Below are 22240 nucleotides of genomic sequence, written 5' to 3'. Positions count from 1 at the left end.
TTTATTCTGTACTCTCGATTCGATTCCATTGGTCAGTATTTCTATCTTTGTGCCAGTACCATGCTGTTTCCACCACGATGGCTTTATAATAAGTTTTAAAATCAGGGAGTGTTAATCCTCTCACTTCATTTTTCTTTTTTTAGGTTGCTTTTAGTTATTCTGGGTCTCTTTCCCTTCTAGATGAATTTGATAATTAGCTTATTCAAGTCTTCAAAGCGGGTTGTCAGAATTTTGATTGGTACTGTGTTGAATCAATAGATTAATTATCTTAACTACATTTAACCTTCCTATCCATGAGCATGGAATGTATTTCCACTATTTTGATCTTCTTTGATTACTTTTATCAATGTTATGTAGTTATCTGTGCACAAGTCCTTTACATCCCTAGTTAAGTTCATTCCTAGGTACTTGATTCTTTCAATTGCTATTTTGAATGGAATTTTTTCCTTAACTAACTCCTTAGGTTCATTGCTTGTGTACAGAAACATTACTGACTTTTGCACATTAATTTTATAACCTGTCACCTTGCTGAATTTGATTTTAGCTCAAGTAACTTTGTTGTGGATTTTTCAGGATTTTCCAAGTATAGTATCGTGTCATCTGCAAATAATGAAAATTTTACTTCTTGCTTTCCAATTTGGATACCTTTTATTTCTTTGTCCTGCCTGATTGCTCTGGCTAGAACTTCTAGCACAATGTTGAATAATAGTGGTGACAGTGTGTATCCTTGTCTCATTCCTGCTCTTAGGTGGAAAGCTTTCAATTTCTCTTCACTGAGTACGATGCTGGCTATCGATTTTTCATAAATTCCCTATATTATATTTTGAGGAAGTTACCTCTGATTCCTATCTTTTGAAGTGTTTTTATCAGAAAAGGATGTTGAATTTTGTCAAATGCTTTTCCAGCATCAATTGAGATGATGATGTGATTTTTCCCTTTTGATTTGTTAATGTGCTGTATTACATTAATTGATTTTTTTGTGTGTTGAACCATCCTTGCATTCCTGATATAAACCCCATTTGGTCATTATGTATAATTCTTTTAATGTGTGTTTGGATTCAGTTTGCTAATATTTTGTTGAGAATTTTTGTATCTGTGTTCCTTAGGGATTTTGGTTTATAGTTTTTCTTTCTTATAGCATCTTTACCCGGTTAATATATTAAGATGTTATTAGCTTCATAACATGAATTAGGTAGTGTAGGAGCCAAGGGTTCAAACAAGACCTGCAGAATTTGTTGGGAGCAGCTGGCGTCAAAGTAGCGTCAAGAAATTGAAGCGATAGTAATTTGCTTAATGGAGAGCAGTCTGGGGGAAAAAGAGAAAGTTTGTTTTGTCTTAGCCCCAGGTTCTTTGTGGTCATCTTAAGTAAACACTCTGTATTCTCACCAGGTGCATGCATACTATTTGTCACGTGAACCCTGCAGTATATAAGCAGGAACCAGTTATGAATAAAGTTGTCTGATGTCTCTGGTCTGTTATCGCTGAGCTTCAGACCCCCTGAACCCATCTTTGTTTGTCTTTTATTCTTTCTTTCTCATCATTCCTTAATATCCTTCAAGCTCCGTTTCATAAGAAGCAACAAGGTAGAGTTCCTTTTTCCTTAAATTTGTGGAAAAGTTTGCACAGGATTCGTGTTAGTTCTTTTTTGGAATGTTTGATAAAATTCCCCTGTGAAGCCATCTGGCCCTGGACTTTTCTTTGTAGGAAGATTTTTGATGATTGATTGAATCTCTTTACTTGTGATTGGTTTGTTGAGATCTTCTAATGCTTCCTGAGTTAGTATAGCTTGTTTGTGTGTTTCCAGGAATTTGCCCATTTCATTTAAGGTGTCTAGTTTATTGGCATATAGTTGTTCAAAAATATCCTCTTATGATTTCTTTTAGTTCTTCAGGGTCTGTGGTAACACACCCCTTTACATTTCTGATTTTGTTTATCTGCATCCTCTCTCTCTTCTTTTTTGTCAGTCTTGCTAGTGGCCCATCAATTTTACTGATCTTCTCAAAGAACCAACTTTTGGTTTTTTTTTTTTTTTTTTTTTTTTTTTAAAGGAAGGAAAGACAGAGAGAAGGAAGGAAGGATGGAAGGGAAACATTTTTAAACATTTTCTTGTTTTATTATATTTTGTTTGTTTGTTTGTTTTTTACATGGGCTGGGGCCGGGAATCGAACCGGGGTCCTCCGGCACGGCAGGCAAGCACTCTTGCCCGCTGAGCCACCGCGGCCCGCCCCAACTTTTGGTTTTATTGATTCTTTCTATTGTTCTTTTGTTCTCCTATTCATTTAACTCTGCTTTAATCTTTATTATTTCTCTTCTCCTATTTGCTTTGGAGTTAGTTTGCTGTTCTACCACAAGTTCCTCCAGGTGCACACTTAAGTCCTCAATTTTTGCTCTTTCTTATTTTTTAATATAGGCATTTAGGGCAATACATTTCCCTCTCAGCACAGCCTTTGTCACATCCCATAAGTTCTGATATGTTGTATTCTCATTTTTATTTATCTCCAGATAGCTACTGATTTCTCTAGCAATTTCTTCTTTGAGCCACTGGATGTTTAAGAGTATGTTATTTAATCTTCATATATTTGTGAAAATTCTCAGTCTTTGGTGGTTATTGAGATCCCACTTCATCCCATTGTGATCAGAGAAAGTGCTTTGAATAATTTCAATGTTTTTAAATTTATAAAGACCTGTTTTGAACCCCAGTATATGATCTGTCCTGGAGAATGTCCAGGACATTCTCCAGCACTAGAGAAGAATGTATATCCTTGTGTTTTGGGGTTCAATGACCTATATGTCTGTTAGGTCTAATTCATTTATCAAGTTGTTTAAGTTCTCTATTTACTTGTTGATCTTTTGCCTGGTTGTTCTATCTATAGAGAAGAGTGATGTTTTGAAGTTTCCTAATATTATTGTTGAAACATTTATTGCTCCCTTCAGTTTTGCCAATGTCTGTCTCATGTACTTTGGAGCTCCTTGATTGGGTGCATAGACATTTATGATAGTTCTTTCTTCTTGGTTAATTGCCCCTTTTTATTAATCTATAGTGTTCTTCTTTGTCTCTTATGATGTCTTTACATTTAAAGTCTATTTTGTCTGATATTTGTATAGCTGCTCCTGCTTTCTTTTGGTTAGAGCTTGTAGGGAACATCTTTTTCCATCCTTTCACTTACAATATATTTGCATTCTACGATGAGTCTCTTGTAAGCAGCATATAACTGGATTATATTTCTTAATCCATTCTGCCAATCTGTTATCTTTTAATTTGGTAGGTTTATCCCATTAACATTAAAAGTTATTCCTGTAAAGCATTTCTTGAATCCACTCTCTTTTCTTTGGATTTTATTTGTCAGATCTATATATGCTTTTCCTTCATTCTCTTTTTATCCTTTAGGTATACCCTTACTGGGATTCTTCAGTTCTGTACCCTCCTCCAGACCTCCCTCTCCTGTCTTTTTATCTCAGCCAGCAGCACTCCCTTTAGAATTTCTTGTAGAGCTGGTCTCTCATTGACACATTTTCTCAGATTTTTTTGTCTGTGAAAAGTTTAATCTCTCAGTTTTGAAGGATAATTTGGCTGGGTACAGAATTCTGGGCTGGAAGTCTTTCAGGATCTTAAATATATCATACCATTGCCATCTTGCCTCCATAATGCCAGTTGTGTAGTCCAAGCTCAGTCTTATGTGGTTTCCCTTGTCCACAGCAGATTGTTTTTTTTTTCTTGCTGCTCTCAGAATTTTCTACTTCTTTTCAACATTTGACAGACTGATCAGTATGTGTCTTGGGGTAGGCCTTTTTTGATTTACTCTATTTGGAGTTTGTTTTGATTCTTTGATTTGCATATTTATTTCTTTTATAAAGATTGGTAAGTTTTCTGCCATTATAGCCACCACTAATCTTCCTAGCCTCTTACTCTTCTCTTCTCCTTCTGGGACACCAGTGACTCTTATATTTCTGTGCTCTGTTTTGTCCATCCTTTTCATGAGAGCCAATTCAAAATTTTCCATTTTTTTTGACATTTGCTGTTTTGTGTGTTCAAAATCAGTTGTCCTGTCCTCTAGTTCACATATTCTTTCTTCTGTCTCTTCAAATTTGCTGTTGTGTGCCTCTAGTATATTTTTGTTTTAGTCTACAGCATCTTTAATCTCTGTGATATCTGCTATTTCTTTTTATTCTTTCAAATTCTTCTTTATGCTCTTCTAGTGTCTTCCTGATCTCCTTTATGTCATTAGCCATTCCACTGATTTAGTAGAGTTATATGAACATCTTTGATCAGTTGTGCCAATGTCTGTGTCTCCTCTGGTGTTTTAATTTGGTCATTAGACTGAACTGTATCTGTCTCCATTTTCATAAGGTTAGTGATCTTCTGTTGTCTTTGTGGCATGTAAGTATCTTGATAGGATTACTTTTGGATGTTGATTTCCTTCAATAGTCTAAAGCTTTGTATTTGTGGGACAAGTGTGGAGCAGTATGCGGGGCATGGGGAGGGGCACAACAGTGCGATGATGGGTTGTGGTACATGTATATGCATGGGCTGAGGACTCTACACTGGTGTCTGTGAGTATGGGGCATAGGTCATGATGTTGTGGAGGTGTGGCGTGGAGGCTGTGGGGGTGAGGTGCAGCTCAGGCAGGTCTTGGAGGGCAGGAGCAGGGCACACCCTGGGGGACACAGAGGTAGGGCACAGTGGGAGGTGGATGGGGGTGCTTGTATGGATGGGCTGGGGTTGGTATATGGGCAGGATGTAGGTGGGTACATGAAGTGTGTTGGTCATGGGTGTCAGGGTGTGAGGTACAGGGCACAGAAATCAGGGCACAGGGAGTTTTGGGAGTTTGTGTCCTTGTTCTAGTTTGCTAGCTGCTGGAATGCAACACATCAGAGATGGATTGGCTTTTAATAAAAGGGTATTTATTTCATTAGTTCTTCAGAGGAAACGCAGCGAATTTTCCACTGAGGTTCTTTCTTATGTGGGAAGGCACAGGATGGTCTCTGCTGGCCTTCTCTCCAGAGACCTGGAAGTATGAAGTATACTTGTGTAGGGCAGAGGCTATATGGTAGAGATATGCACTAGCACACCTGCCAGGTGTGGGAGAAGGGCACTTGTGCTAGGTAGTGGGGCAAGGGTTTTCACATGTGTGGAGCAGGGAGGGTGGGGTGCAGAAGTCAGAGGTCTGTGCATGGATACGTGGGTGTCTGGCAGAGAGGATGTGGCTGTGCTGGTGTGTGTGTCTGGGGGGCAGAACCCTTGTGTGTACATGCACAGAGCTCAGGATCAGTGGGGTGGAACTGTACCTGCATGGGCTTGGGGCGTGTATGGTCCAGATGCACAGATCAGCACCTCCCCAGAGATAAGAGGTCATGGTGTGAGTGGGCATGTGTGTGTGCATGCATATGGGGGACCAGATGCTGATGTGTGTGTGCACAGAGCTCAGGTGGTGCCGGGTGGGCTTGAGTGACTATATGGGCTGGGTGTGGGTGTGGCTCAGATATGAAGTTGAGTGCCTGTGGTCCAGATGCACAGGTGATTGCCTGCAGGGGGCAAGGAGGGGTTGGAGGTTCAAGGGGCTGGACACAAGCATGCAGGTATAGGGAGGGGTGGGGCAAGACTGTGCCCATGCATGGGAAAGGAGGGTCAGGCTGGGATAGGATTACATACATGTGTGGGGTGGGGGTGTGGGGCGGGGATGCAGGGGAGGGGGTTGGGGTGGGAGTGCTTGGGGCATGGTGGTGGGTAGGTGACAGGGTTGAGGTGTTTGAGGTGTAAGGAGAGTTGTGGGTCATTGGGTGGGGGCTGCACATGTGAGGGCAGCATGTGGAAGGAATACAGATCGGCTTACTTCCTCGTCCCTGCCTCCCTGTCTGTGCACTTCTGATGACTCCTGGCCTCCACTTGGAAATGGGCACTCTAGGCTGTTTGCAGTAGTTTGAGCCTCTCCAGTTCTTTGCATTTCAATTCTTTTGCTTTTTCAACCAGGGCTTCCTATATGGTGTGTGAGACCATCCCAGATCACTACACCCTGGAATCACTCTCATGGTCATTTTTATGTCACTTTTCTAGCTGTTCTTTGACAACACACTCTTAAATGATCAGTGGGTCAAATAAAAAATTGCAAGAGAAATTAATAAATATCTTGAGACAAATGAAAAGGAGAATAAAACATATCAGAACTTATGGGATGCAGCTAAGGCAGTGCTGAGAGGGAAAATTATAGCCCTAATCACCTACATTAAAAAAGAGGAAAGAGCTAAAATTAAAAACCTAGCTGCATACCTGGAGGAACTAGAAAAAGAACAGCAAACTAATTCCAAAGAAAGGAGAGGGAACCAAATTCAGCCAGACTGAAAAGAAGAGAGAAGATGAAGTAAATAAAGTCAGAAATGAGAGGGCATGCATTACTACTGACCCCACAGAAATAAAAAGCTCATAAGAGGATATTATGAACATCTGTATGCCAACAAATTAGACAACTTAGATGAAATGAGCAACTTACAAGAAAGACATAAGCAACCTACACTAACTATACAAGAAATAGATGACCTCAACAAACTGATTGCAAGTAGTGATTGAATTAGCAGCCCAGGACCAGATGACTTCACATTCATGGAGATACATTTCAGGAAGAATTAATATCAATTCTTCTCAAATGCTTTCAAAAAACTGAAGAGGAGGGAATGCTACTGTGCTGATTTGAAATTGTTATGTACCCCAGAAAAGCCATGTTCCTCTAATTCTGATCCAGTATTGTAGGGTGGAAACTTTGATTGGATTGTTTCCTTGGAGATATGACACCAATTGTGGGTGTGATCTTTTGATTAGATGGAGATGTGACTCCATCCATTCAAGATGCCTCTTGATAGTTTACTGGAACCTTTAAAAGAGCTCATGGAAAGAAACAGAAGAAAACTTAGATGCAGATGTTTAGAAATACAGAAGCCCCAGGAGATGCCAGGAGCTAACAGAGGCTAGACAGGACCCAGACCCCAGCAGACATCACCATGTGCCTCTCCATGAGATGCTAAGCTAAGACAAGAAATCCAGAATTTTTCCCTGGAGCAACTAATTCAAGACCCACCGACACCTAAACAGAAAGCCATTGGAATCAGAAGCTAAAGGCAACAGAACCGGCGGCAGGCTACAGTGGCTCAGTGGCAAAGTTCTTGCTTGCCATGCCGAAGACCTGGATTTGATTCCCAGTGCCTGCCCGTGCAGAAAAAAGAAAAAAAGGCAATAAAGTTCATGGAACTGGGAACAAGGACCAGCAGACATCAGACATGTGCCCTCCTGGGTGGCAGACATCAGCCTTTCTTTGGAGTCAAGGTATCCTTCTCTGGATGCCTGAGTTTGGACATTTTTAAGGCCTGAGAATTGTAAACTTATAACTTAATAAATCCCCTTTATAAAAGCCAATTCATGTATTTCATTCCAACAGCTTTAGCAAATTGAAACAACTATCAACCTCATTCTCTGAAGTGTACATCACCCTAATACAAGAGCCAGACAAGGACACTACAAGGAGAGGAAACTCCAGACCAATCTCTCTAATGAATATAGACGCACAAATTCTCAAAAAAAATACTTGCAAATTGAATCCAACACATTAAAAGAATTATACACCATGATCAAATGCATTTTACTCCTGCTATGTAAGGGTGGTTCAGCACAAGAAAATCAATTAATGTAATACACCACATTAACAAATCAAAGTGGGACATAAAAATAAAACATAATAAAAAACATATTATGTTTCATAATAAAAACACTTCAAAAGACAGGAATAGAAGGAAACTTCTTCAACATGATAAAGGGCATATATGAAAATTCCCCAACTAACTTTGTTCTCAATGGTGAAAGACTGAAAACTTCCCCTTTATGAATGGGAACAGGCAAGAATCCCCACTGTCACCACTCTTACTCAACACCATTCTAGTTAGCCAAGAAATCAGCAAGAAAGTGAAATAAATGGCATCCAAATAGGAAAGAAAAACATAAAACTTTCACTATTTGCAGATTATATGATACTATATTTATAAAATCTCCCCAAATCTACAACAAAGCCACTAGAGCTAATAAACAACTTCAGCAAAGTGGCAGCAAAGCACAAGCAACAAGACAAAAAATAGATAAATGGGACCTTTTCAAACTGAATACTTTTGTGCATTAAAAGACTTTTTCAAAAAGGTGAAAAGGCAGTCTACTGAATGGGATAAAATATTTGGAAATCACATATCTGATAAGGGTTTAATATCCAAAATACATAACGAAATCCTACAACTCAACAATAAAAAGAAACATCCCAATTTAAAAATGGGTAGGAGACTTGAATAGATATTTTTTCAAAGCGGAAATAAAAATGGCTCTAAAGCACATGAAAAGATGCTCAACATTACGAGCTTGATATCAGGGAAATATCAAGTCAACAGCACAAGATATCATTTCACACCTACTAGAATGGCCACTATTAAACAGAAAATTACAAGTGTTGTACAGAATGTGGAGAAATAGGAACACTTATTCACTTTTGGTGGAATGTAAAATGGGACAGCCACTATGGAAGACAGTGTGTTGGTTCCTCTGTAAGCTAAGAATAGAATTGTCTTATAACCTGGCAATTCTGCTACTAGATATACTCGGAAGAACTGAAAGCAAGGACATGAACAGACATTTGCACATTGATGTTCATAGCGACATTATTCACAATTTTCAAAAGATGGAAACATCTTTTGTCCATCACCCTAATGTCCATCAACCACTGAATAGATAAACAAAATATGATATATACAAATGATGGAATATTATGCAGCAGTAAGGTGGAATGAGGTCCTGAGGCATGTGACAACATGGATGAACCCTGAGGACATCAGGTTAAGTGAAATGTAAGACAAAAGGACAATTATTGTATGATCTCACTAATATGAACTAATTATAATAACTAAACTCATAGCGTTAAAATCCAGAACATAGTTTGCCAGGAGACAGAATGGGGAGCAGATGCTTAACGTGCGCAGAATGTCTAACTAGGTTGAATGTAAACATTTGGAAATGGACGGAAGTGATGGCAGCACTTCATGGTGAGTGTGATCAACAGCACTGCATTGTGCGTGCGATGGTGACTGAAAGGAGCTTAGAGTAGTGTGTGCCACTAGAAGGAAAGCAAGAGGATGAACAGGGGACTGTATAACACAATGAACCCCATGGTGGAGGATGACTGTCATTAATAGTACAAATACAAAAATGTTCTTTCATGAACGAGAACAAATATTTGTCATTATTATAAGGAGTTAATCATAGAGTTACATATGGGGAAATATGTACCTAATGCCAACTATGGACCACAGTTAACAGTAATATTTTAATAATTTTTAATGAACAAATGTACTCCACCAATACTAAGGGTCAATAATAAGGGAGGGGGGATATGGAGTATGGGATTGTTTTTGAGTAATGAACATCTTCTAAAAAGGATTATAGTGATGCATGCACACTTATACGATGATATTATGAACCACTGATTTTACACTTTGGATGGACTGTATGGTGTATGACTATATTTCAATAAAACTGCTTTAAATATGAGAAAATGTTGGCACATGGGGAATTTAGGAGAACAGTATACTGCTCTGTACTATACTTGCACCTTTTCTCTAGTTCTAAAGTTGTGTGAAAATAAAAAGTAAAAAAAAAATATGATAGGTGGGCTCTTACCTGCCATGCTAGAGACCTGGGTTCTATTCCCAGTACTTGCCCATGTAAAAAAATACACACACACTCACACATATATGACAATCAAGAGCCTTGTCCCAAGTATTGCCCTGCTTCCTTTCATGTCAGAAAGCCCCATTATATTTGAATACATTTAGCTTAAGATATGGTCTGTTCCAAATACACATTATCTATTGTATAGTTGTGTTAGTTTAAAACTGTTATGTAGCCCAGAAAAGCTATTTTCTTTCAATCCTGATCCGATCTTGTGGGGTCAGACCTATTGGTTAGGGTGAAACCTTTGATTTGGTTGTTTCCATGGAGATTGGCCCATTCAACTGTGGGTGGCCTTTTGAGTAAATGGAGATGTGGCTCTGCCATTAAAGGTACATCTTGATTATTTCACTGGAGTCCTATAAAAGGGAAACATTTTGGAGAAATCTCAGATGCAGATGCAGACACAGATATTTGGAAATGCAGAAGCCCCAGGAGACACCATTTGCTTCAGAAGTGACATAGGCACAGACATTTGGAGATGCTTGGAGTCCCTACAGAGAGAGCAGGTGCCTGCACACAGATGTTTGGAGATATAGAGCCCAGAAGACATTGCTACATGCCTTCCCATGAGATGCAAAGCAAGCCAGAAGCCAGAAGGATCCACAGGGGGTGAGAAAGCTATTTGAGACCAGAAACCAGGAGAGGATGCAGATGCCAGCCACGTGCTGTCCCATGTGACAGACACTGGCCTTTCTTAAGTCAAGGTAGTTTTCTCTGGATGTCAAGTTTGTACATTTTTATGGCCTTAGATCTGTAAACTTACTAAATTTAATAAATCCCCTATATAAAAGACAATCCATTTCTTATATTGCATTCCAGCATCTTTAGCAATCTAAAATAGTAGTATAACATAGCTTTAGGATCAGATAGATCTTATCTTGAAAGAGTTCAAATTTTGGTTTTAACAACTATTTTGGAAAGTTACTTACCTCTGTAAACCTCAGTTTACAGTCAAATATAAATTTGGCACTAAAATTAGTACCTATATCAAAAGTATATTATGTAGATTAACATAATATATCTAGTATTAGCATATAGGAAAACTGCACTTGTTAAAATGGGAGCAGTTATAAGCATTTAGCAGAATTACATCATAGATTAGTTAGGTAGAATCACATCGAATGAAAGGGACTTGGCTTAAATTGAAGAGGTAAACTAGGTGCGATTAAGGAAAAAATGTAATAAAATTAAATGTCAGGTTATTGGAAGTGGCACTGAATGCAAACTTTTGCAAAACCCATAACTGTGCTATTTCTTGGATGCCAGTAGTGAATTTCAATCTCTTGGCATCCTTGTAGATAAAGATAAACTTATTCTAAGATAAATATAAATTTAATCTTAAATTTAAACCTAAGACCCTGGGTGAATCTCCATAACTTCCCTGCCCCGCACCTCAGTTTTTAGCCGCGCATGCAGGACATGTAAAATGACAGATCCAGTAGAGGGAGACAGAATAAGTTTAAATGCCAAACTGCTTAGGTCTGAAAGCTCCATGGAAGACATCTGTATGAACAAAGAAGAAATATGATATACAATGAAGAAGAAACCTAGCAAGGCACAGACTTCTTGCCTTGTTCACTGAAACGAATACTGGCTAGGAAAGAAAGAGTTGTTTATGTTTCTAAGCTGCCTCACCAGGAGGTGGGTTAAAAAGCAGACTTGGGAACAGTTATCTGGAAAAAATAAATCAGAAATGACCACATGGAAAGCAATTAGATAGAAATGAAAAATTTTTTTCAATATAGTTTTATAAATAATGGAACTGAAAAATGTTTCAACTTTTTTCAACAGTGTGCTTGTGACTGTGTGTACTGGAGGGTATCCAACAGGACTGTTTCTGGGAATCTCTCCTTAGTTCTCCAAGCCCAACAATCAGGCAGGGTTGGGTAATGATGAAATTCTGCATGAAGGGAGCTGGAAGAGTGCCATCATACAGGTTTACTTGGGCTTTGAGCATATTCATTTAGTGCTGGCAAGTAACCAAGCCGAATGGTGGTTAGATTTATATATGGGGAAGTCCATATACTACGTTTTTTGTCAGAGCCAAAACCTACTGTCAAAAAGAAAAAAAAAAGAAAACCCACCCCAAAACCTAACAGTGTAGAGTGAACTTCAAAGCACATGTGCTAGATTTTTAGTACCTATAAATGTTGATCCAGCAGTCTTTGGCTTTTGGCTCAGTCCCTACTTTAAATTAAAATGAGATTTGCTAACTTCCCAGAACAGTAGAAGAGGGTTTTGCTTCCATGTTGGTCTTTGCTTTGTGTCGTGAAGATTCTGAAACTTGACACAGTACAGTAAGGAATTATTTCAGAGTTACTCATGAATTAGTGAATTTAACCCCAAAATGTATTTTTTAGTGTGGTGTTTCAGCCTGCATATTACTATTTAATAGACTCTAAGATAACAGACTTGGAAGGGCGATAAGAAATTATCTAGTCCAAGCTCTCTCTCTCTTTTTTTTTTACAGATGAGGGAAACAAGGCCCTGAGGAGTGGGTAACTACATCTTCTGAGCTGCTCGATGGCAGCACAGCCACAGCAAGATGCCCTCGACTTTACACTACACTAGACCAGCCCTGCTATACGTTAGCATGTAACAGCCAGGGCTGCTTTAAGATCTTTGGGCTCAGTGACACGATGTGCATTTTTATGGGATGGTTGACCTTGCTCAGTGCTTATGAGCATAAGCATGTTTCCATTTATGATGAATGTTTCATGTACTTACCAGATTTCCTGACTTCATTCTTTCACTCAATCACACATCTCTTGAATATTTACTATGTGTCTGGCTCTGTAAGCACTTGCTCTGTTGTGATGGTTGAGTTCCAGTATTAACTTGGCCAGGTGATGATGCCCAGCTGTCTCGTCAGGCAAGCAATGGTTAGGCCATTGCTGCAAGGAGATCTTGTGACTGATTGATAACCCAGAAGGCTAGTTTATTAAATCCTCAGTCAGTTGATTTCAGCCAGGGCTGATTACAGCTATAATCAACTAAGGGCACATTTCCTGCTTTGATCCCATCAGCTGAAGACTTAAGGAAGAAGAACATTTTCACTGCTTCTTCAACCAGTGGGCTTCTCCTTACGCAGTTCATCGAGACCCTTCATTGGAGTTGCCAGCTTCACAGCCTGCTCTAAGGATTTTGGACTTTTGCATTCCCATGGTTGCATGAGACACCTTTATAACTTTCATATTTACAGATATCTCCACTTGGTTCTATTTCTCTGGAGAACCTTGACTAATAAATATGTCTTGCACATTTTTAACATCTTCTGTGTCCTGGCACTGCCAGTGGCATATGGGAAGAATGTAAAATTTGTTGAATGGAATGAAAGCATTGTTAATGCAGCCAGGTGATGCATTGATGGAGCTAGAATAGTCCTTGAAATAAATGTTAAGATTTACAAGAGTGATTTTATTGTATTTTAAGATAAACTTTAGTTTGCATCTACCATATTTCTGAAACCATAACGTAAGTGGGAATATACAATCAATGTACACTTTATTTTACTCAACACCCCATTCTTGGGAATGCATCAAACAGAACAGGTAGAAATATTTTTATATATTGTTCTCTGAGATTGTTGGAGAAATGAGGCAACCACTGAATTTAATAAAAGCATTATTATTTCTTAATATAGCATTAAATAATATTTTCTGGCAAATTCCAAGAGAGCAAACCAGGTTTACATAAGATACAAAGAATGGAATAATTCTTTTTTCAAAAAGATTTCTTACTTTGTAGCAGGATTTATTATAGGATACCTTAAAATAATCAGCTTTCTATGTGCCTGTTCAATCATATTTAATTTTTAAAAAGAGAATTTTCACACAATTGCTCAGAAATACTACTATTATGACAAGTGAGGTGAACTTCAGAAATATTTCCAAACATGGAAATTTCAAGTCTATTCACACATAGAACCTGTCTCATGGTTATTAGATTAAATGAGTGACATTAAGCCACATATTATATCAATACTAGTAATCTCATGCTTATGAGTCTAGAAAAATTAGATTTATATAGGTTTAAACTGAATGAGTAGAGTCAAATTTAAAATCCCACTTCACTGGAGACAAATGCATACACACGTGTACACACACAGACAACAGATAACACACAGGACTTACAGGCCCAGGTTTGTAAGACACCTTCAATCCCGTGCTGGGTGGAGGTTGTTTCACCTTAAACCTGATAGACAAAAAACAAAAAAGGAAGTAAATTTATGCCATACTTTCATTTATGAAAATCATATATTTTCATTTATAATGAAAAACAAGCAATGAATAAACGGGTGCTGTAAAATTGAATGGAATATACTAGCATTCAATTACAAAAAAAAAAGGCTGTCCCTCATTTCTAGATCAAGATCAATAGAATTCTAGAGCCTTTAGAGACTTTAGATATTGCTCTAGAGGAAGAAACTGAGGAGCTTGTTTTAAGGTCTTATGCACAGAACGAGGCTAGACTTCAGATCTCCTACGTCCATTGCTGTCTCCAGCAATGTGTTAATATTCGCTATGCCGGAGCAGGGGGTCCAGACCAGTAGAAGAACGACTTAATATTCAATTGGGAGCAGAACCTGGAGTCCATTTCACAACCTTCTTTCCAACAGTCTTCATCAGAGTAAGAAAGACTCCCATCTGAGTCTCAGCCCTGTGCTACTGGCTGCTGACAAGCAGCTGGGGCCTGGGCAGGGTGCTGGGAGCGTGTGACTGCTTCGTGCATTTCAGTGTGGCAGCTAGCGACAACACAAATGCGGGCTGCCAGATTGCTAAGTGTCTTTTGGAAAGCAGTGGAGCATGAGAGGCAGCCTTGCTCTCTCCTTGTGTGGGTTTTGCATGTTTGGGGAAAGAAGAAACAGAGAAGTCTCAGAAAATGTTGAACTTGAAAAGCAATGTGCTCAGGCAGGGCACTTAGCTGATCTCTTTCCTCTTGTGTGGTTTGGGGGTTCTGCTTGAAGGTTAAAGACCTGGAGTAAATTAAAATGCCAAAGAAAACCCACCTTCACTCTTGACCCCAGCTTCACTCCCTCTGCTGTCTACTTTGCTGCCTGTCCTGTAGTGGCTGAATTTAACAAGCTGATTAGTGAAATCCCTAACACTAAAACTCTATACCGGTGTCCGGGATCTAAATGGATGGGATTTATTAGTTTGATGTTGATTCTCTATTTTTCCCCATTCACTTTGTTAGTAACAACCTAAAATAACAACAATGTTTGAACTAGTGGCCTGAGTCCCTCTTTGGATTGTTTCTGAGGAAGCACCATTATTCCTGAAGTTGGGGATATGCCTCAACTAAACTGTGGCAGAAAACTTTTTAAATCGGACGCTTCTGTTATTTTATTCCATCTAATTTCCAATCCTGAATCAAGAACCACAAACCTTCTTAAGGGACTTGGCACTGACACTGCTAACAGTTCTATCTTATGGTTAAAATGAAGATTTATTCCATTGTTATGAAATAAATATCACAAAAACCCCATATTATGCTTATGTTTGATTCAAAATAGAACAGATGAAATTTTGTAAATTGGGGATGGTCTTGGCTACAGACACAAGGTAGTATTAACCCAATGGAAAGGACTTAAATTCCATGGACTCTGCTGACCACACTTGTGTTAATCAATAAAACAAGATTCCTCCATGTGGTGGAGACAGCAATGGATCTGAGGTCTAGCCTCGTTCTGTGCTTATCAGACCTTAAAACAAGCTCCTCAGTTTCTTCCTCTAGAGCAATATCTAAAGTCTGTAAAGGCTCTAGAATTCTATTGATCTTGAATAAGGTACAGCCTTTTTTTTTTTGTAATTGAATGCTAGTATATTCCATTTTTATTTTCAACTGAGAGTACAGGCAAAGTGCACGGGGTATTTTTAATATTTCTAGGTCAGATCTTCAAATATAAACTGACCCCAATGAATCATGTAAAAGAAATTCCTTTTTGTCTCAATTATGCAGAAGTAATGTAATTAAAAGCACTTTTCTGATCATACAGTTCAAACAAATGTCAGCTTGTATTATTATTGTTGGTGCAGGATTTGAGAAACAGCTTTTCAAGTCGAGTGTTCTAGCTATTGTAACATTCATCCATCTTAATATTTTCTAATGCAGATCGAGTCTTGGGTTGTTTCTATCAAAAGGATGAATAATGACCAACAAAAGGGTAAGAAAGCCCATAGCTGAGGCTTGGTAAAAACTGATTCGTTGAAGAGTGAATGCATGAATGAACGGATAAGTTAGTCAAATGACTGAAAGAATGACGTGAAGAGTCAAGGTGTAATCACAGTTCAGGTCAATAAAGACTCACTGATTTGACAGGTGAAGAGAAGTCACGGCATTAGCAAGGGGAGGTAATCTGAGCGGACACTTGGCCTTGGTGCCATGCCCTCACCTGCAGAAGTCCACCCCGACATTCTTGAGCTTCACAGTGGTTGCGTATGTGTGTCCTTCTTCAAGCACACCGAACTTCACTGACGCTGGGAGAAGATGGAATCCAAAAGGGGACGAGTCTGCATTATTAATGGCAGCTGATGCAACAGACGATGTGTTCACTCTTCCTCCAACACAATCATGCACCTTTGCATCAAGGGAAAATTAATAAAGCAAATGAGTTTATTTTGGGTTTCCAAGAGAAGAAAAAGTCCATCACCAGAGATGAAATAATTGCTTGGCTCGATGAGGGAATAAACATTTACAATCTTATATAATCCTTACTGTAGCTCTATGAGGAGGTATTGTAGGCTTTGTTTTAAAGACAAAGAAGCTCAAGTCAGAGAACTGAAGGACAGATAACTTGCTCAAGTGGTAAGTGGTAAAAAAAAGGAACTCATGTTTGCCTGATTCTAAAGTCTGTGCTCTTTCCTCTGTGCTGGTGGTTATGAAACTTTAACTGCATCAGAATCACCTGGAGGGCTTGTTAAAACACAGATTGCTGGGACCCACCCCTAGAATTCTTCATTCAGTAACTCTGGGTTGGGGCCCCAAAATTTGCTTTTATAATAAGTAATACTGACAACCACTGCTCTGTGCCTTTGTTATTCCCCAGAGAAGCAGCATTGGCATCACCTGAGAGCTTATTAAAACTGTGGAACTATAACCCACAGCAAACTCTGAAATCTGTTGTATAACTACTTGTTACAGTGTACTTTGAAATTTATTGCTTTTTTTGTATATATGTTATACTTCACAATAAAAAAAGTTTTAAAAAAAGAAAAGTAGGCTCCCGGGCTCCATACCAAACCTAGTCCATCAGAATCTATAGTGTAACAAGATCCCCGGGTGATTGATACACACATTACCGTTTGAGACGCCCTCCTATCATGCATCATTTACATACATTGCAATAGATTCTATGATGGCAAAAAACAGTGTGCCATCAAGTTATCAAAGGATAACTATCAGAACTTGCTTGGTGAGCTCTCAGAAAGCTTCCCAACAGAGCCGAGGCCAGACCTTAACCTCAAAGGTTTGGAAGAAGGAAGAAATTGGGGACTCTTAGAGAACTAAGAGAAGCCCACAATTGCTGAAGTCTAGCGAATATGGGGCGAGGCTGGAGAAGCAAAAGGGATTCTACTATGTCAACCTAGTAGACTCATTAAGTTGTTTGCATTTGACCCTGAGTCATGAGAAGGGTGTGAGAAGCCAGTGGTCTACTGGTAAATCAGCTCTCCTAAAAGCAGAACCTTCATTTGTAATTTTGCCAGTTTCTGAGGTGTAAGTACTCCCACCACGGCTCATTTTAAGCTACCAAGAGTTTAGCAACTGGCTCATAAAATTCCTCTCATTAGCCTGAATAAGCCGGTTCCAGAAAACCACTGCCTTAGCTTATCTCTGCGTGACTGAAAGGCCTTCGTGGTGAGATGGTCAGTACGGCAGACAGTGGTACACGGTGGCAGGAAACTAGTTATGATTCAGGACTGCACAAACTGCTTTGGGAAATTTGTCCCACATCCGTTTTACCGTTAGGAGAGGTTGAGACTTGGGCTTGGAACTCAGCAAATAATGAGGTAACTTCACTTTCTCTTTCCTTGCTTGTCCTGCAACATCCTGCAATAATGACTGGGTTGGAATTTTCACAGGCACACAAGATTCTGGTTCTGTTAGAGAGAAAAATTTAAATTATACCACCTTGCCATTCTTATTCAAAGAACCTGAGGTAATTCCATAATAAATAAGAACATAAACCAACTTGGGAAACTTTTCTTCCTTGCTTTTAAAAGAGCGTAATTATAAGAACAATACTATAATTGTCTTTTCATTAATACTAGTTTTATGTCTGTTCATTTTTCAAAGAAATTTTACATAAACTACTTAATAATTGATCCTTACAACAACCCTAAGAGATGGGCAGGGTAGATTCTATTAGCATCATCCATTTAAAAAATGAGAAAAATAAGATTCTAAGAAGGTAAGTGACTTGCCTATGGCGACCTGAACTTGAACATTGGTCTTCAAGAGTCTTTCCATCAAATCAACAAGGCAATGTAATAAAACATGGACTCTAATGATTGCTTTAAAAGAATCAGTGCAAAAGTCTTAAGAATTTCCTTGCTTCCACTGCTACATTTATAGTTCTAAAAGGTGATGCAGTAATTATAAAATATGGTGGGAATAAAATCCTCAGATCACTAAATTTGGTAACATTCTTTTTCTCAGTTACATGATCAACTGAGCAAAAGTAGGTAATCCACACAGTTGTAGCATGTATCTTTGTTGCAAAAAACTAGGAGATTGAAATACGAATAGTATTTTAGATCATCACATTTAAACATCCTTTCTAGCATTCAACTCATCAACAGAGGAAAGGGAAGAGACCCAATATTTGAACATCCGCTATCTGATGAGCCCCACACATATGTTTTTACACATGGCCTCTCACTCACTTCTCATAAATCCCCTAAGGTTTAGGTTTATAGTGGCTATAATCTTTGTGTGCTCGGCACTTTGCTCTCGCCCTCCTGCACACACTCCCGCCACACACACATCTGGTATCATGACAGCTCTGGTCCCACCCATCAGGATGCTACATGACCCATGCAAAGCCAAAGGGCCCTTCACTAGGATAATTCTGTGAAGCTGACAGGGTTGACTCTGCCTTGACTACTGAGTGGTGTGTCCAGAAGAACTGGAGTCGTAGGCTTCTGCGGCCATTGTCCCCGTTACATGGAAATACCCCGTCCTTTGTAGGAGAGGATTCAATCAAGCAGGAAAAAAATAGGGATGGAGCAAGGTGGAGGCAAAAGAGGCAATCAGACACAAACATACCCTGGAAAATCTGGAGTGCTTGAATCCAATCATCCCTGAGCTTAGCACCATATCCACTATTTCTGTGCTTTGCCTTTGAGTAATCCACACCCTCCCCCACCCACCCCCTGCTTTATGTCTTTGTTCACATGAGTTTAAATTTGAGTTCCCTCAGCTACACTGAATGAGTCCAGCTAATAGTATCCCTTTTTCACAGCTCAGGAAACTGAAGTTCAGAACAACTTGTTCAAGAAACTACTAAGTGGTAGGGCTGGAATGTGAACCTCAGTGTGCACTGACTCCATAACAGACGTGAACTTGCTCTGTCTACTACCCAGTGCGTCCCAGACCCTCCTGCAATTGAAGACCCCTGGGCTGGTTTTGGAAAAGTAGAGATCTCCAGGCTACATGACAGACTAGGCCCTATTCCAGACCAAAACTGAGTTAGAATCTCTGAGGATGGAGGCCAGTAATCTCTGTTTTAATTTATTTATTCCTTTTGTTCACCATTCTCTACATAGGCAACCATTTTTAATGATTTGATCTATCTTTTTGTTTGTTTTCTTACAACATGTGTAAGAAATGCATTTTACCAGTCTAATGGGTATTAGTCATGCATAGTGTTATTATCAGTAGTAAATAACTGATATAGACTTTATCATATGCCAGAAGTGCTCTAAGCATTTCACATACATTAATTAATTTAATTGTCACAACAACTCTGTGATATATGTACAATTATTACTTCTTTATAGAAGAGGAAACAAAAAGAGATAGAAACATTCAATAATGTGCCCAATTTTAGGTAGCTTTTATATAAGAAGCCAGGATTTGAACTCAGGCAAAGCCATACTCCACTCTGCTTTATGCTACACTGCCTCCCTTAATACAGACAGATTGGTATCCTGTTGAACCCATCCAGGGCTTCACCAAAAGCTGGGGTAACAGGGACGGGGGGCTCGTGGGCTTAGAGCAGTGACTGGTCCATTGTACCAAATGTTATAGAGGTATTTTAATACTTTAATAACCGGTATGTTCTGACTAGAGCATATCATCTGAATATTACCACCGGACATGACCCAACCAAGAACCTGTGATGGTTTCCTATTACCAGGCTGAGGTGGACTCTGTTACTTATTCACATCCTCTCTGGGCATGCCTTCCTCGTAGTTGAAGTATATTTCTCTGGCCATCAACTTTGAGTTCAGCCATGAGACTTGTGGGTGGAAGTGCCAGTGTGCCAATTCTCACCAGCAGCTGTGAGGGGCAGTGTGTCTTTCTGCCCACTCTCTTAAGCTCTGATCCTCTGCTTTGAAAAGAGCTTGTCCCATACAGTGGTGGCTCCTTTAGCCTGGGAGCCTTGGAATATTCCTGAACTTAACCTGCAGCTGGTTGTGTGTTGTTAAATGTTTAACAAGTGGCTCTTGGGAAGAAGAAAGTACCTTGGTTTGTAGTATTTGCTCATTTGTAGTACTTTCTGATTTTCTGCCATGGCCAAGTCATGCTATCGATGAGATGTCAATGACTGTGGAGTTGGAAAAAGGTGAGCACCACCAGCTCTCAGAAGCCAGGGGAGCCAACACTGGCACATCCCCGCCTATAGCCTGGACCAGAGCTGCCACAGCTAAGCCACAGATTCATGAGCTGGTTGTCAGGATTTGAGGTTTGTTTTTATCCAGTATTTTCACAGCAAACACTGATGAACACATATTTTTATTCTGTGAACTCCAAACTGAATCTAGCTGACCTTATCATGTTTTCCAAACATTATCTTACACTATTTCCAAATAAAACCTCTTATCTGTTCAAGCTACTTTCCTATTCACACCTTCCTTCAAGATTTGAGGCTACTTGTTTTTTGTTTATTCTCCATCTGGAGAGTAGAGTAACAAAATATAGAGAATTAGAAGTCAAGAAACTCATTTTCTAGCCATAGCTTGGTCACAATTTGTCATTTGTCTTTAGATGAGTCTATTTACTTCTCTGGGATTCAGTTTCCTCAAGTAAAATAAGGATTCTCTTAGGTGATACAAATTTTTAAAATTTTAAAGTCTATGAAATTCTACTTGTTCTTCAAGACCATCTCTTCCATCAAGCTTTCTCCAAATTTGTTAATCTCTTCCTACTATAAATTTCTTTACAATAATATTTATATAAAAAATTTAATTATCATGCAGTAATATTATTATCTCATCTCAAATATCTCAGTGCTTGGGGTTCAGTAAGTATCCTTCTTGATTTGAAAAGATTTTTTCCTTCCTCATTCCAAAATTCTAGTCCTTCAGAGCTCATGCCATCAGACTGTATTGCCTACTACTTTATGTAGTTGTCATTTACTGATCTCTCAATCATTCAATTCACTCTTTGGAGATTTTAATACCTGGATGGTTTCCCTCTTCCTCTTTCTAGGTAACACCACATGGATGATCCATCCAACACCCTGTCCTCTCTGTTTCTTCACCTTTTCCTCGTCTGCACTCAGAAAATCCATAGTCTTATCTTTGACTTTGTCAAACATTAATAATTTTTACCACTTTAAAAATATTAGTTTTAAACTTTCCTCTTTCTGATCATCACCTTCTGTCCTTCTAGCTTATTCACTCTATGATATCAAACAAGTAATTATTTGACCTCATTGGCTTCTCTATTTAACTACCAGTATCATCATTTTACAGTCAGTTACCCTTTCCTTGTTCTTTCTTTCCTGTTTATCTGGAATGAATTTTATACTCCATAATTATATCCACTCCTTTGCAATCAGACAGGAGTTTTCATCTTCTCAATACCAAATATATAAACACACCTGCAGTTATCTCTCTATATTCTCTCTTCTTTTCTCTCACTGTAGATGACATATACAAAGTCAACTCGGTCACTCAGGTGTCTGATGACACTCAGATGTCATGTTCTCTCAACTTCTTAAAGACTTTGCTCTTGCAATCATGCCCCTCTCTCCTTGTATTAGTTTGCTAGGGCTATCAAAACAAGAACAAAAAACCGAATGGCTTAAAAAAAAAAAAAACAGAAATATATTCTCCTATGGTTATGGAGGCCAGAAATCTGAAATCAAGGTGCCAGCGGGGCCATGCTGAAGGCTCTAGGAGAGGATCCTTCCATCTCTTTCTCTGGCTTCAGGTGGTTACTGGCAATCCTTGGGATTCATGGGCTGTGGCAGCGTAACTCCAATCTCTGCTTCTGTCTTCACATGACATTCTTGTCCACATGTCTGTGTCTCTTCTGCTC

The 22240-nt window shown here is 39.0% G+C and overlaps 1 protein-coding gene across 13 annotated transcripts in view; it reads right to left on the bottom strand.

The window, feature by feature from the left end:
- The window catches only part of SPAG17 (sperm associated antigen 17), a 287582-nt gene that overhangs the window by 43343 nt on the left and 221999 nt on the right, over window positions 1-22240 (bottom strand). For 12 of the 13 annotated variants that reach the window (XR_013159174.1, XR_013159175.1, XR_013159176.1 and 9 more), the window contains 3 exons: window positions 17714-17850; window positions 16146-16330; window positions 13885-13945 (listed from right to left, as the gene is read on the bottom strand). Coding sequence is in view for 2 of the 13 variants with exons in the window: in XM_077119739.1 (XP_076975854.1) it covers window positions 13885-13945; window positions 16146-16330; window positions 17714-17850 (383 nt within the window). In the remaining 11 variants the exon portion in view is untranslated. Of the gene's footprint in view, window positions 1-13884; window positions 13946-16145; window positions 16331-17713; window positions 17851-22240 lie in introns of those variants that run through there. The other variant, XM_077119742.1, reaches the window with a different exon arrangement.

This window comes from Tamandua tetradactyla, chromosome 11 (genome assembly GCF_023851605.1).
Source record: "Tamandua tetradactyla isolate mTamTet1 chromosome 11, mTamTet1.pri, whole genome shotgun sequence".
Taxonomy (NCBI): Eukaryota; Metazoa; Chordata; class Mammalia; order Pilosa; family Myrmecophagidae; genus Tamandua; species Tamandua tetradactyla.
This window is presented reverse-complemented; position numbering and strand designations above follow the sequence as displayed.